This window comes from Symphalangus syndactylus, chromosome 1 (assembly GCF_028878055.3).
Source record: "Symphalangus syndactylus isolate Jambi chromosome 1, NHGRI_mSymSyn1-v2.1_pri, whole genome shotgun sequence".
NCBI classification, from domain to species: domain Eukaryota; kingdom Metazoa; phylum Chordata; class Mammalia; order Primates; family Hylobatidae; genus Symphalangus; species Symphalangus syndactylus.
The window spans coordinates 121,824,996-121,837,175 of NC_072423.2; the positions used below are offsets into that span (position 1 = coordinate 121,824,996).

The 12,180-nt window shown below is 52.0% G+C and overlaps 1 protein-coding gene across 16 annotated transcripts in view; it reads right to left on the reverse strand.

Annotated features, from left to right (window-relative positions):
- Nucleotides 1–2,828: 2,828 nt before the first annotated feature.
- The window catches only part of TTC21A (tetratricopeptide repeat domain 21A), a 31,183-nt gene continuing 21,831 nt past the window's right edge, over nt 2,829–12,180 (reverse strand). For 4 of the 16 annotated variants that reach the window (XM_055281957.2, XM_055281949.2, XM_055281934.2 and 1 more), the window contains 14 exons: nt 11,561–11,633; nt 11,354–11,464; nt 10,873–11,011; nt 10,617–10,720; nt 8,474–8,662; nt 7,390–7,497; nt 6,545–6,626; nt 5,203–5,353; nt 4,660–4,821; nt 4,333–4,525; nt 4,010–4,234; nt 3,342–3,462; nt 3,106–3,173; nt 2,829–3,018 (listed from right to left, as the gene is read on the reverse strand). In XM_055281957.2, coding sequence (XP_055137932.1) covers nt 2,941–3,018; nt 3,106–3,173; nt 3,342–3,462; nt 4,010–4,234; nt 4,333–4,525; nt 4,660–4,821; nt 5,203–5,353; nt 6,545–6,626; nt 7,390–7,497; nt 8,474–8,662; nt 10,617–10,720; nt 10,873–11,011; nt 11,354–11,464; nt 11,561–11,633 — 1,804 coding nt within the window. In that variant the 3' untranslated portion in view covers nt 2,829–2,940. Of the gene's footprint in view, nt 3,019–3,105; nt 3,174–3,341; nt 3,463–4,009; nt 4,235–4,332; nt 4,541–4,659; nt 4,822–5,202; nt 5,381–6,544; nt 6,627–7,389; nt 7,498–8,473; nt 8,663–10,616; nt 10,721–10,872; nt 11,012–11,353; nt 11,465–11,560; nt 11,634–12,180 lie in introns of those variants that run through there. The other 12 variants (XM_063611517.1, XM_063611514.1, XM_063611541.1 and 9 more) reach the window with 5 other exon arrangements.

The window sequence follows — 12,180 nt, forward strand, 5'->3', positions numbered from 1 at the left end:
AAGCCAGTCAAGTTGGAGGCAGGAAGCCAGCTGAGAGGCTGGCCAGGCAGATAGAGCAGTTTTTCCTTTGGATTAACCTGTTCCTCTACAGTGGTGACCTGGGGTGGTGGGGAGGAGCAGCAGCAGGGTCTTCTGACATGGGGCTATCTGCTGGGGATGGGTAAGGGCACCCTTCTTCCTACACACCCACACTGAGCTGAGGCCTTGTCCTGAGGGTGAATTCACCAACCTGGGTGGAGGCAGGGTAGGGGGATGTGCCTGGTCAAGGCCTGGTGATGGCCTTACATGCAGCTGTGGTCCCTGGGGGACTTGAGCAGGGGGCAGCGGGAAGGGCAGGGGGGAAGCTGCAGAACCTCATCCCTCTGCACCAGCCAGACCTGTCTGACCTGTCCCTGGCAGCTCAGCTGGGCTGCAGGCCAAAGGAGTAGGCCACACCCTGCTCTGGGGAGCCCCAGTCTGGGGGCCTGAGAAAGGTTGACTTCCCCCTTAGGAATGATAGTGATTTGTACAAGAGCTGGAAGGAGGAACTGCCAGAGGAGAACTGATTTGGGTCTCCTTGCTCTAATTCTCTGCCTTGGTCTGTACTGGGCTCACTCATCTCTTTGGCTTAACTGGTAAGAGCACAGAGCCAGAATGCTGGGCTTGAATCTCAGATTTTCTGCTACCTAGTGAGGTGATTTATGCAAATTACTCCCTCTGTGCCTGGGTGTCCTCAATACTGCATGCAAACAGTAACACTACTCACCTCATAAGCTTGTTTAGTTCATATTTACAAAGCCCTTAAAGAGTGCCTGGAACATGCAAGTCCTGTGTATGTCTGCAACTTGCATTGATGTTCATGTTTCTGCCATTCTTTCTCTGAATGTTTAATCCTTTCTTTTTTGCCTGTCCTGTCACCCTTTAGGTATCTGTCTCTTGCCTCTGGACATGCATGGACATAACCACATGGCCATATCAGTGCCATTAGAGGACTCATAGTTTGGAGTCTGGCCTATGGTGGGGCAGTATGTCTCTGTAACCAGCTTAACTAGGAATAGCTGGGCCTTAGGCTTCTCAGGTTAGAGTACCCTGGTACATTGAGTTGTCCTGTCTCTTCTTCACTGGTGCCTGGAGACCCTTCTGTTGCAATTACTTCAGCACGCACAATCCAAAACCTGGGTTCTTCCAAGGGTTCCCAGGGTCGCTCTGATTGGCCTGGTGGTCTGGGTGGCAGCCCTCAGCTCCAGTACTCTGGCAGGAAGCCCCAACAGGCTTCCACCACAGGGACTCAGCCCATGGCTGGACTGAGGCCTGCCTACTCCCATCTAGGGCCACAGCGTTCTTAGTTTTTGTTTCTTTGTTTTTAGATAAATGAAGACAATCTAGGTTTTACAGCAAAAACATGATTAATGCACAATCCCTTTACAGGATCATTCTCCCTATAGATAGACCTGTCAACAAACCTGTCCCAACAAAACTGGGTTGTAAAGCAGATCACAGAAAGGAGACTGGGTTTTCCCATAGGGAAAATGGTAGTAACCTGGAGAAAGCAGTCCAGATCCCCAGCTCCTATCAACAAACCATGTATGTGATCAGCAGTGTGTTATAAAAACAAGGCTCAGCACCATCTGAGTTACACTGTTCCAAAGGGACCCTTATCTGTCCACTGTTCCCAAACCTTAGTCACTGGACAACTGCTCTTGAAAACTCTGCCCATATCTGCATTCTACTTTAAATAATTTTTCTTTAAATCAATTATATCAGTATGCTTAAAAGTTAAACCCATCCCATGGAACAGCACCCATAAATTCCTGACTTTGCTGTGCTAGTTGGTTTTCTATGTAAAAATGATGTGTTTTTAAAAACACATAGTTATTAAACTTTCAAATGTTCGCTGTGTATCACTGGCAGAGAGTTGTGCCATGATTTGGGAGACATCTAATTTCCTGCCACAAATGGGGACACTAAGACCCAGAGAGGGGAAGGGACCTGGGAAGGCCACATTGGGAGATCCTAGGCTTCCTGATTGTCCTGAGGCCAGACTGTCCCGTTATTGGCATCCTTAATGACATCAAGGAAGACTGGTACTGGGAGCACAGCAAAGGTGCCCTCTGTCACCCTCTTGCCAGTTGCAGTTAACATTATTCATCTAAATAGGAACCACTGCATTTGCCCCCTTAGACATTAAAAGAGTTTCTGTAGGATGTTAGATGGGCAATGTCTTTTGTAAAAGTTGAAGTGGGAACTATTTTTTCTTGGAATGTATTTCCTTGTGCCAGGCGAGGGTAGTCAGGTTTGGCCCAAACTGGTAAGGACCAGAAGAAGCCAGCTGGACTTGGTGGGGAGTGGGGGTGTGGGGAGCAAGGGAAAGGGAAACAATGCATGGATAGGGTGGGACAATGGCCCGCCCTTGCACCCTGCAGGCCCTCTCACACAGGGCCTTAGCTGTGGGGGCCTTCTGCAGTTAATCCTCCTGTCTGGGCCCACTGCCCACAGCATCCTGGGCCCACCGCCAGGCAGACTCAGAGGGTAGCATGGCAGAGAGAAGTAGCTGCTTCTTTAGCTCCAGGATCCTGGAGACCAGACAGAAGAGGGGCAACAACCATTGAAAAATAGCTGAAGGGGATTCTTTTCAACCACTATTCCACTAGGAGCCCCCTCTTTGCTCCCCTCTGCCCCCTCAAAGAGTCTGGGATAAAAGCGAGGTCTGTTAGAAAGCGCCCAATGAGCCCAGCAAAAGTTAAGCCAGTTGATGTCTTTCCTCCCAGAGCAAAATTTCTTGTGCCTTAAAAACATAAAGTTAGGTCAGATGAGACATGATTCAAAATAAACCACATACACTATAGAAATGGGGAAGAATGTGTCATTTTCTGAATCCCTTCTCCACTGACCCACTTTCCATCCCTCCACACAACTTCAGTAGGTTGATGGCTTCTACTGGTCCAGGCCCCTTGACCCCAGCTAGGGCCTCAGGGACCTTCGGGCCTTTTCCAAAATTTCCTCCCTGATCTTGGGGTAGTTGGGGTGCTCCCTGAGGACCTGGAACAGAGAGAGAATGGGTGTGCAGTATCAGGCATGGTTCCCCACCGCTACACCAGGCCCTCCCCACCGAGGCTGCTGGCTTACATCGTGGCAGATTTCGATGGCCTCCACAAATTTCTTGTCCTTCAGGTAGTTGAAAGCAAGTTTGAAGCCTACCAGGGACATGGAGAGCATAGATGGTGGCACCCTGGTGACCTGAGAACCCCTCTGGTTCTCATAACAGCCAGAGTACAGGCCTTGAGTTCTGGGGTCATGGTGGGGGTCCTCCTGCCCACCTCCCTCCCACGTCCATTCACGTGCACCCTGGCTGGTTGCCTTACCAATGGCAGGGTTGGTGTGATGACTGTACTTCCAGGCCAGTTTGTAGTTGGTGACTGCATCCTTGTAGGACTGCTCCTTCTCCATGATGAAGCCCACGTACTCATAGGCCTTGTAGCAGGACTGCAGGGAAAGCCAGTTAGAGCCTCTGCAGAGCGGAAGCCCCAACTGGTTCCCTGGGCCAGGGTGGGACTAGGACCAGAACCAGAAGCAGGCAAGGGACAGAAGTGAGCTGCCATACACCAAACCGCCAAGGGACCCCAGGGGTACCCCAACCTTTGCAAGAAGCCGACGGTGTGCCCTCCTCTCAGCTACCCCAGACACTGGCGTAACCCCTTTCCCTGCAGCCCTCCTGTTCCGCCACTCCCATTCCTGGCCTGCTCTGACCTGTTCCCTCCAGCTTGGAACCCATGAACCTTTCCCATCTCTGTCATTTAGTGTTCCCTCCTCTGGACATGACACGACCCCTGTGCACCTCCTCTCACCTGGTCCATCGCCCTTGATCCTCATTCCTATTCTGGTCTGTCACCCATGTGCCCCCCTCAGCCTGCCTCTTCCCGACTAGTTCTTATTCTATATGGCCTCTACCTGCAAAGCCTGCTTCACCTTCCTGGAATGCCTAGAACCCTTTCTGCCATCCCGCAGCCCTAGTGTGTGTGTGGCTCCTTGCCTTGTTGTACTGCACACAGCGCCGCAGCAGTTCTAAGGCGAGATCGAACTTGCTGCCCTGGCAGTAAATGTCGGCCAGCAGGAGCCAGCTCTTCTCCAGGTCCTCAGCCTCACTCAGCACCCAGGGGGTCTTGGCCAGGCGCTTCAACTGCATACGCGCCTTGGGGATCTGCTTCAGGAACACGTAGGCTTGTGCCAAGGCCAGCAGGGCAGGGACGCTGTCCTTCTGCACACCAGGTGGGAAGTGGACGTCAGCACGCGTTGGCTGCCTGGTCTTCTCGGCCCTGCCACCTGCCCATGCCCGCCAGTCCCCACCCGCCACACCTCAGCCTGCGCTATCTGGATGAAGCTGCCCAGCGCAGCCTCCATGTTAGCCTTCTCCCTGGTGGCCAGCCGGCAGAGGCCCTGCAGCAGCCGCAGCTGGGTCTGGCTGGAGTCTGAATGTGGGTAAAACTCACGCAGCAGTTTCTCGGCAGTGCTCACGCCCTGCTGCTCCAACTCCTTCTTCTCCATGTAGCTGCAGGTGTTAGACCTGGGTATCAGACACAGGCCGGTGGCCTGCCTGTGTGGCCCTCACCTGGCTTCAACCCAGAGGCTGCAGGCTTTCCGTAACTTCCCCAGGGTTCCACCCCTGCCTCCATGGGCCCTTACTTGCTCTCGGCCCCCTGGTTCTCAAAAGCCTCTCCGCCCACAACCTCGTTGTCTGGATTCAGACAGATCTGCACCATGTGGTAGATGGCGCTCTGGCCCCAAGTGCTGTCCTTGCGTGCCTTGTTCAGGAACTTTAAGGCTTCGTTGGGCTGCCCTATGTGCCTGTGGTGGAGAAAACATCAAGAATCAGTGAGGGAAACTAAGGCCCAGTCAGGGCAGGGATATACAAGGGCCACTTTGCGAGTCTGCACAAAGCAGAGGCTGGATCGCAGGTTTCCCAGCTCCCCTGGAGGAGATGTGGGCGTCGGACCTGGGTGTTGGATGCAGGCTGGTGGCCTGCCCAAGTGGCCCTCACCTGGCCTCCATCCAGAGGCTGCAGGCTCTCCCAGGGTTCCACCCCTGCCCCCGTGGGCCCTCACTTCCTGGTCCCGGGTGTCCTGGAGGCAGAATTTCTGCTCCCTTTGTGCAGAGCAAGGGCCTAGCCTATCTGCCAGTAGGGCTTCCTGCACAGAGCTGCCCCTCAACACACCACACCCAACTCACCAGCAGTAGATACCTCTGCAGTACTTGAACCCTGGTTCCAAAGGCACCCGGCTAGACACCTTGTTGGCCAATTCAAAGAGGGCAGGAATGTCTTCAAGTTTACCACTTCTTCTTAGCAGATCGATTAATTTATTCAATACCAAAAAATTGTCTAAAATAAGAGACAGAAATCTCCAGGCTGAAATGCCCAGTAGCTGTATCAGGTGAGGATGCTGGGGCCCTAGGAGGAGCCAAGAGATACTGCCCATCTGGGCTGAGCAGGGACATTCCAACAGCTCCAGAGTCTCCACTGGTCTCCAGGGTAGAGTAAAGAATAATACTAATGCTTAAAAATAGTAAAGAATAGCAGCTAACACTTATATAGCACTTATATTGTACCTGGTATTAAGTGCTTTACCTATATATTAACTGCAAGATTAGGTAGGTACCTAATCTTTTTTTTTTTTTTTTTTTTTTTTTGAGATGGAGTCTTGCCGTGTCACCCAGGCTAGAGTGCAGTGGCATGATCTCGGCTCACTGCAAGCTCTGCCTCCTGGGTTCACGCCATTTTCCTGCCTCAGCCCACCCCTGAGTAGCTGGGACTACAAGCGCCCGCCACCACGCCCGGCTAATTTTTTTGTATTTTTAGTAGAGACAGGGTTTCACTGTGTAGCCAGGATGGTCTCGATCCCCTGACCTTGTGATCTGCCCACCTCGGCCTCCCAAAGTGCTAGGATTACAGGCGTGAGCCACCATGCCCAGCCTAGGTAGGTACTCTTATTGTGACTGTTTTACAGATGAGGACACTGAGACATGGAGAAATTATTTGCTGAAAGTTGCACAACCAGTAAGTGGTAGACCAGGACTCAGACCCAGGCAGCCTGGCCCCAGGACCCATACTCCTAACCGTGGTGACCTCCTGGGCCTATGGGCACACTGCCATGGGCCTGCCAGGGCTCCAACCTAAGCCTCAGGTCTGGCCCCTTTCCCCAGCAAGAAGGGGTGGTTTTATGCTGCAGTGAATGGGAATGAAGCTATACAACAGGGGAGAATTTCTAGTCCCTCCAAGTGGCTGTGGTCTCAAAAGGGGACTGTGTCAAGCCCCACTGGCCGTGATTTGGGGACAGACATGCTGTCCTGGGTCCAGTGCCAAGTCCTGGAGACCAGGAACTGGCCCCTTGGACTCGGGAAGGGCCGGCACGTTCCATTGGGTCTTTATCAGTTTCCTGCTTCTCTGGAACAATCAGGGAGGAAGGGGCTTCCTCTGCCCAGTCAGGAAGGAGGGAGAAGTCCCACCCTTCTCTGGGAGAGCGGCCCTTGCTCAGTGGGAACTGGTACAGGCAGTCTCCATGGGCAGAATTACCTGGCGCTTTCTCCAAGACTTGGTGGTAAAGATTGATGGCCGCTTCATGTTTCTGTTTTCTAAACATCAGGTCAGCCATCAACTATCAGAAAACACACAAAGCTCCAGATTTCCCAACAGTGGCAGCTTGCATGGGTGTAGGGGGAGGTGGGGGGTATGGGGGTGATGGTGGTAAGAAGGGAAGGTAGAAAAGGACTTGCAAGGCAGCCTCCCTAGGCCTTGTGAGAAGCTGCCACAGGAGAAGTCTGAGGGTTTCTCAGGCCCCCACCCAGAAGGTGAGGACTTCCCAAGGTGGGGGGCAAGAAGAGTTGGGTTGAGGATGTACATGGGAAGGTAAGACCAGTGGTAGAGACCAGTGGGGCTTTTTGACAGCCTACAGGGGAAGCTTCTCCACCCATTCTGAGAACTACCAGGCAATAGAGGTAGGGATGAGGACCCCTCGTTGCTCTGCAAGGGCTCAGCTTCTGCTCCTGGGCCAGCCCTAGAGGAGGTCTGGATGATAGGGAAGACAGAGGCAGGACCGAGGAGGCCTTTTCCTGAAGCCCCAGGAACCTGTCCCACCCTTGCCTTCACCTACAGTGGATGTGCTTTCCCCTGGGGTGAATCAACCTCACCCCACCTTAGACTGGCCCAGGAGACTGATGCTGCCCACTGCCAGCCAGCCTACCCCTTCCGGCTAAAGGGCAGAGTAGGTGCAGCACTGAGTCCTCTCAGCCTGACAGCTCCTCAGAGGTGTGTCAGTGAGGCATCTGAGGTTATGGGGCTAGGAAGTAGCCTGCATCTGGTCACAGGGACCCTGGGAAGGGAGGAAGGGAGGGAGGGAGTGGGTGCTGGGGGCTTCCTACCACAGAAGCGGTCTCATGGTTCTGCTCAGTCTGCAGGATGGCACAGTGCTGCTCACACAGGTCCAGGTGACCCTGGAGCAGGTAGAGCTGCGCCAGCTCCAGCATCACCTGGGACAAGGCCGGATATAATAAACTAACTAAAAAACACCATGGGAAACCCCTGGGATCGTCCTTGACAGCTCTTTCCCTCACACCCCACTTCTATCAGCTCTGCCTTCAAAATATCTCTCGAATTCCCCAAGTGAACGTCCTGGCCTTCCCCTTCTCCCACCCAGTTCTCCAGTCAACCCTGTGTCTTACTAACTTCTGAAAGTTGGGTCAAGCTAAGACATACTCATCCTTCAGCTTCAACTCTAGCCTCACTGCTCTGAGAGCCCTCTGTGCCCCAGCCTCTGGGGCAGGTACCATTCCTCCGAGTGGTGCCCTGCATCCCCATGCAGGCATGTATTGCATGGCATTAGCGCTGCCTGTGCTCTTGTCTACATGCCCTTGCCCAAGGGTAATCTGTGGGCAGTGACCAAGCTTTGCCCCACTATGTCTCCAGAGCCGGGCAAAGTACTTGGCACATATTAGATGAGGTATCTGTTAAACGAGTTGAGTATTAAATGAATGAATGGATCTGTCACTAAGCTCTTCGTTTACTGTGTCAGCATGAACTCCAACTATGGTTCCCTTATCTGGAGCCACACCTCCCTCACAACTCTAGGCCCTCTTGGAAGCTCAGCCTGCACTTCATGCCCAAAGTGCCCTGGCAGCTGCAACCCTCATCATCTCCCCACCTCCAAGGGGGACTTGAAAATGTCAGACTAACGTGACTTTCAGCAATGTCTTCCCTACTACACCCTTCACATTTGGCTATCCAAGGTGAGCCTTGCTCCAAGGGCTGCAGCAGGTGAGGCCCCAGGTCAGTAGGAGCAGGTACCTTACCCCAGAGGCCACTGCTAGCTGGCCTCCCATGCCCATCATATCTGTGACTCCTCAGGGAAGAATGGAGAAGGAACTGGCCCCTGTACCTGGTCAGGGAGCTCAGCAAGTCATTGTGCCCTGAGGGAGAAAGCAGCCTCTTGCTTTGAGGGCCACTCACCTTATTGTCAGTGGGCAAGTAGGAGAAGACATCCTTATAAGACTGTACTGCCTTGTCATACTCTTTCTCTGCCAGGTAGTGCTCTGCAAACTGGATGCAGATAGAGGCTGCCAGTTGCTTCTGGGAGGGGATTATTTCTGGTTGCTCCAGTGGAACTCGCTTCAGTATCCGAGACTGGAGGTCCAAGGCCTTGAGAAACCAATCAAGCCAGGATCAGAAACTCAGAGCCTGACATACCAGTTCACAGAAAGTCCTAAGTTCATAACTCAGAGCCAGAAGTATGAAAAATGACATCTTAAGTGCCCTTGGGCAAATTTGGGTCACTCTGAATAGGCAAAGCCACTGGCTGAGTACACATGAGGCAAGCTGGCACTGCCTCTGGGGGCAGGAGCAGAAGCAAAGGACTCAAACAAAACACGCTTTTGTACTTAGCCTGTTTACCTGCTTCCATCACACCTTGAGGTTCTATGTCTAATTTGCTTCACTGCATTACAGGCTAGAACTAGCACACAGTAGGTGCCCAAGGCACACAGTAGACTGTTCTGTTCTGTATGCCTCCCTGCTGGGAATTTGAGGAAGCACCCACAAATACTCACCACACAAATGATCAGGTGAGTAAGCAGAGAACATCAGGGCAAGAGGAAATGATGATGCCAGGGTTAAGCTGTAGGACGTGGGTAGGAATCAGCACTTGGCTCCCCAAGGGCCAAAAAGAGGAATGGGAGTCCAGTGGTAAACAAAGGGACAAATCATCTCAAACAGTCAGAGAGTGGGCCCTCCCTCCAGAACCACAGAGCATACTCCAGGAACAAGTTTGAGACCACACCCCTGGGGGAAAAAAGTGAGGAAGATGTGACGGGAATGGCCGGGGGCTCTCGGATCGGGGCAGCCCAGTGTGCAAAGAGCATGGGTTGGGACAGGCCAGACCTGGCTCAGATCTCAGCACCACCACTTGCGCTGGTACAGTCATGTGCTGCATAACATTTCAGTCAATGACAGACCACATATACGATGCTGGTCCCTTAAGATTATAATACTGTATTTTTACTGTACATTTCCTATGTTTAGCTGTGTTTAAATACACAAATATTTACCATGATGCTACAATTGCCTACAGTATTCAATAGAGTAACATGCTGTGCAGGTTTATAGACTCAGAGCAATAGGCTATACCAGATAGCCCAGGTGTGAAGTCAGCTATACCATCTGGGTGTGTGGAAGTACATTCTATGATGTTGACACAACAAAATCATATCCCTGCTGATAAGCAACATATGACGTTGCTATGGTTTGAACGTGCCCCCCAAATGTCATGTGCTTTCCTAGAAACTTAATCCCCAATGTGGCAGTATTGAAAGTTAGGGCCTTTGAGAGGTGATTGGATCATGAGGGATCTGTCCTCATAAATGGATTAAACCACACATGGATGAATGGATTAATGGGTTATCATGGGAGTGGAACTGGTGGCTTTATTAGAAGAGGATGAGAGACCGGAGCAAGCATGTTAGCATGCTCGGCGCCCCCCGCCCACCATGTGATGCCCTGCACTGCACTCTTTAGAGAGTTCCTCTTCCCCTGAGCAGGAAGGATCTCACCAGATATGGCTACTCCACCTTGGACTTCTCAGCCTCTAGAACTGTAGGAAATGTATGAATTACTCAGTTTCAAGTATTCTGGTATACACCAACAGAATACAGACTAACACAACTGAACCCAACTTTGGGCACATTTCTCAACCTCCTAGAGACTTACCTGTTACATGGGAATGTCACAATGCTTATTACAAAGGGCTACTGTGATCATTCAATAAGAAAGCAAAAATCCTACAGAACCTAGCACAGAGCTTTCAATGCATGGGAGCTATTGTCATTGCCATCTTTATTATCTCTATCACCCTTGAGGACAAAGGCACTGTCTTACTTCTTGCCTTCCCCAGCCCACCCCAGCTCAGAGCACATTAGTGTACCATCACTGAATGAACCCGGATGGGAAAATAAGTGAAGGTGGATGTCAGAGGTGTAACCTAGGTCCTTTTTTAAGGAAGAGGTCTGGGGCTTTCCAGACCTGGAGCTCTCTCCTTCCTCCTCCTTCAGCCCCCATCAGCAGATGGCAGATAAAGTGCTTGAGTCCACTTGTCAATTACCTTGTTCAAAGTTTCTATCACAGCTTCTTTTTTACGGCTCTTGTAAACCTTTGCCAGCAAAAGCAGGCACTTAACATCATTCATCATGGATGGGATGTCTTGGACTGTTAAATGGAAACTCAAATTAGTGTTAGTTCACTGGCTCCTGGGAAGCTGTGTTGGTGGGGAGGGCTGGGTTCAGGACTTCAGCTAACGCGGAATGGGGGAGGAGTATGTCTGCTCCAAATGCTAAAAATGGGTTACAATGCTGCCTCACCAATGTCATGTTCCAGTGCCTGTTTCAAAACTTTTTCTGCTTTATTGACCTTCTTTAACTTCAGGAGCAGTTCGCCCAGATCATAGCACAGAAAGTCCTGTCCATTAATCTTCTGGGCAGCCTCATAATACTCAATTGCCTTAGTGCAAATAATAAATATTAGCCTCTGGCCTGGTTCTGCCCTTCAGTGCCCGACACCATGTTCCCCTCAGCAGCCATCACACCAGTGTACCCCTCCAGAACATAGCCTAAGGTGAGAAGGCACTCCTCCCAGCTGGCACAGGGTATAACCCTCAGCTTAAGCAGGTGTGGTCAGCGGCAGAGAGTTGCTGAGTTCTCCCCTTGGCACCCCCTTCAGCAAGGAGCTAAGTGAAAACTCAGCCACTCTCCTCCCATCCAGAGCTCCCCAGTCATGTACCGTCCTCCACCTTCCCTGCTGGGCTGGCCCTCCCTGCCCCTTCACACCCCAGCCCAGCCTGACCTCAGTATACTGGTGGGCCTTCACATAAGCTTGCCCAATTCTGCTGGCCAGGGAGGCGTCATGTGGGTTCTGTCTATAGGCCTCGTCATAGACCTCCAGGGCCTTCTCGGGCTGGTGGGGAAAGTATCTTTGGGTCTTCCTCTTCTCTCCCACTGGAGAAGGGAGACTGGGGGGCCACCTGGCAAGGCTGTGAGGCCTCTCACTTACCTCCAGAATGCTCATTAAAGCATCGCCCAGTAGCAGGTTGGTGTGGGGGCCAGGCAGATGTTCACAGAGCTCACTGCAAGCAAGAGTAACCAAAAGCTTATCCCGGGCTCGCACACACCTCATGTTCCTGAAATCATCTCCTTCACTTCCTTCCCACTGATTCTGGCTGACATTCATTCATTCATCAATCAATACTTACAGAAAGTCCACTGTACATGAGGCACTGTGCTAGCTACCTGAGTCAGGCTCTCCACATCCATCTCTGTAGTTAGGCCATGGCCAGGCCCTCTACCTGTTCCTCTCACTCTACCCGCTACCCCTCCAGATCCCTCTCCATGAGGCAGCCACGTCACTCTTTCTAAAACTCCAATCTGGCCGTGCCTCCATACTGTTCACTGGTTTCCCACTGCTGGATAGCCTTCCCTACTCCCTCAGCAACCCCACCTCCCACTTTAAATTGCTTAGATGCAGCTCTGCCAGAAGAAAGGGATGAGGAAGGCGCCTTGGAGGTCCCAATGCAAAATCATACAGAGACAGCAGCTTGGAGCTTCAGTGTGTCTGCTCTGACAACCAGGCCTACAGTCTCCCACCAGTATGTGCAAGCAGGTGAAGCGGGGGCA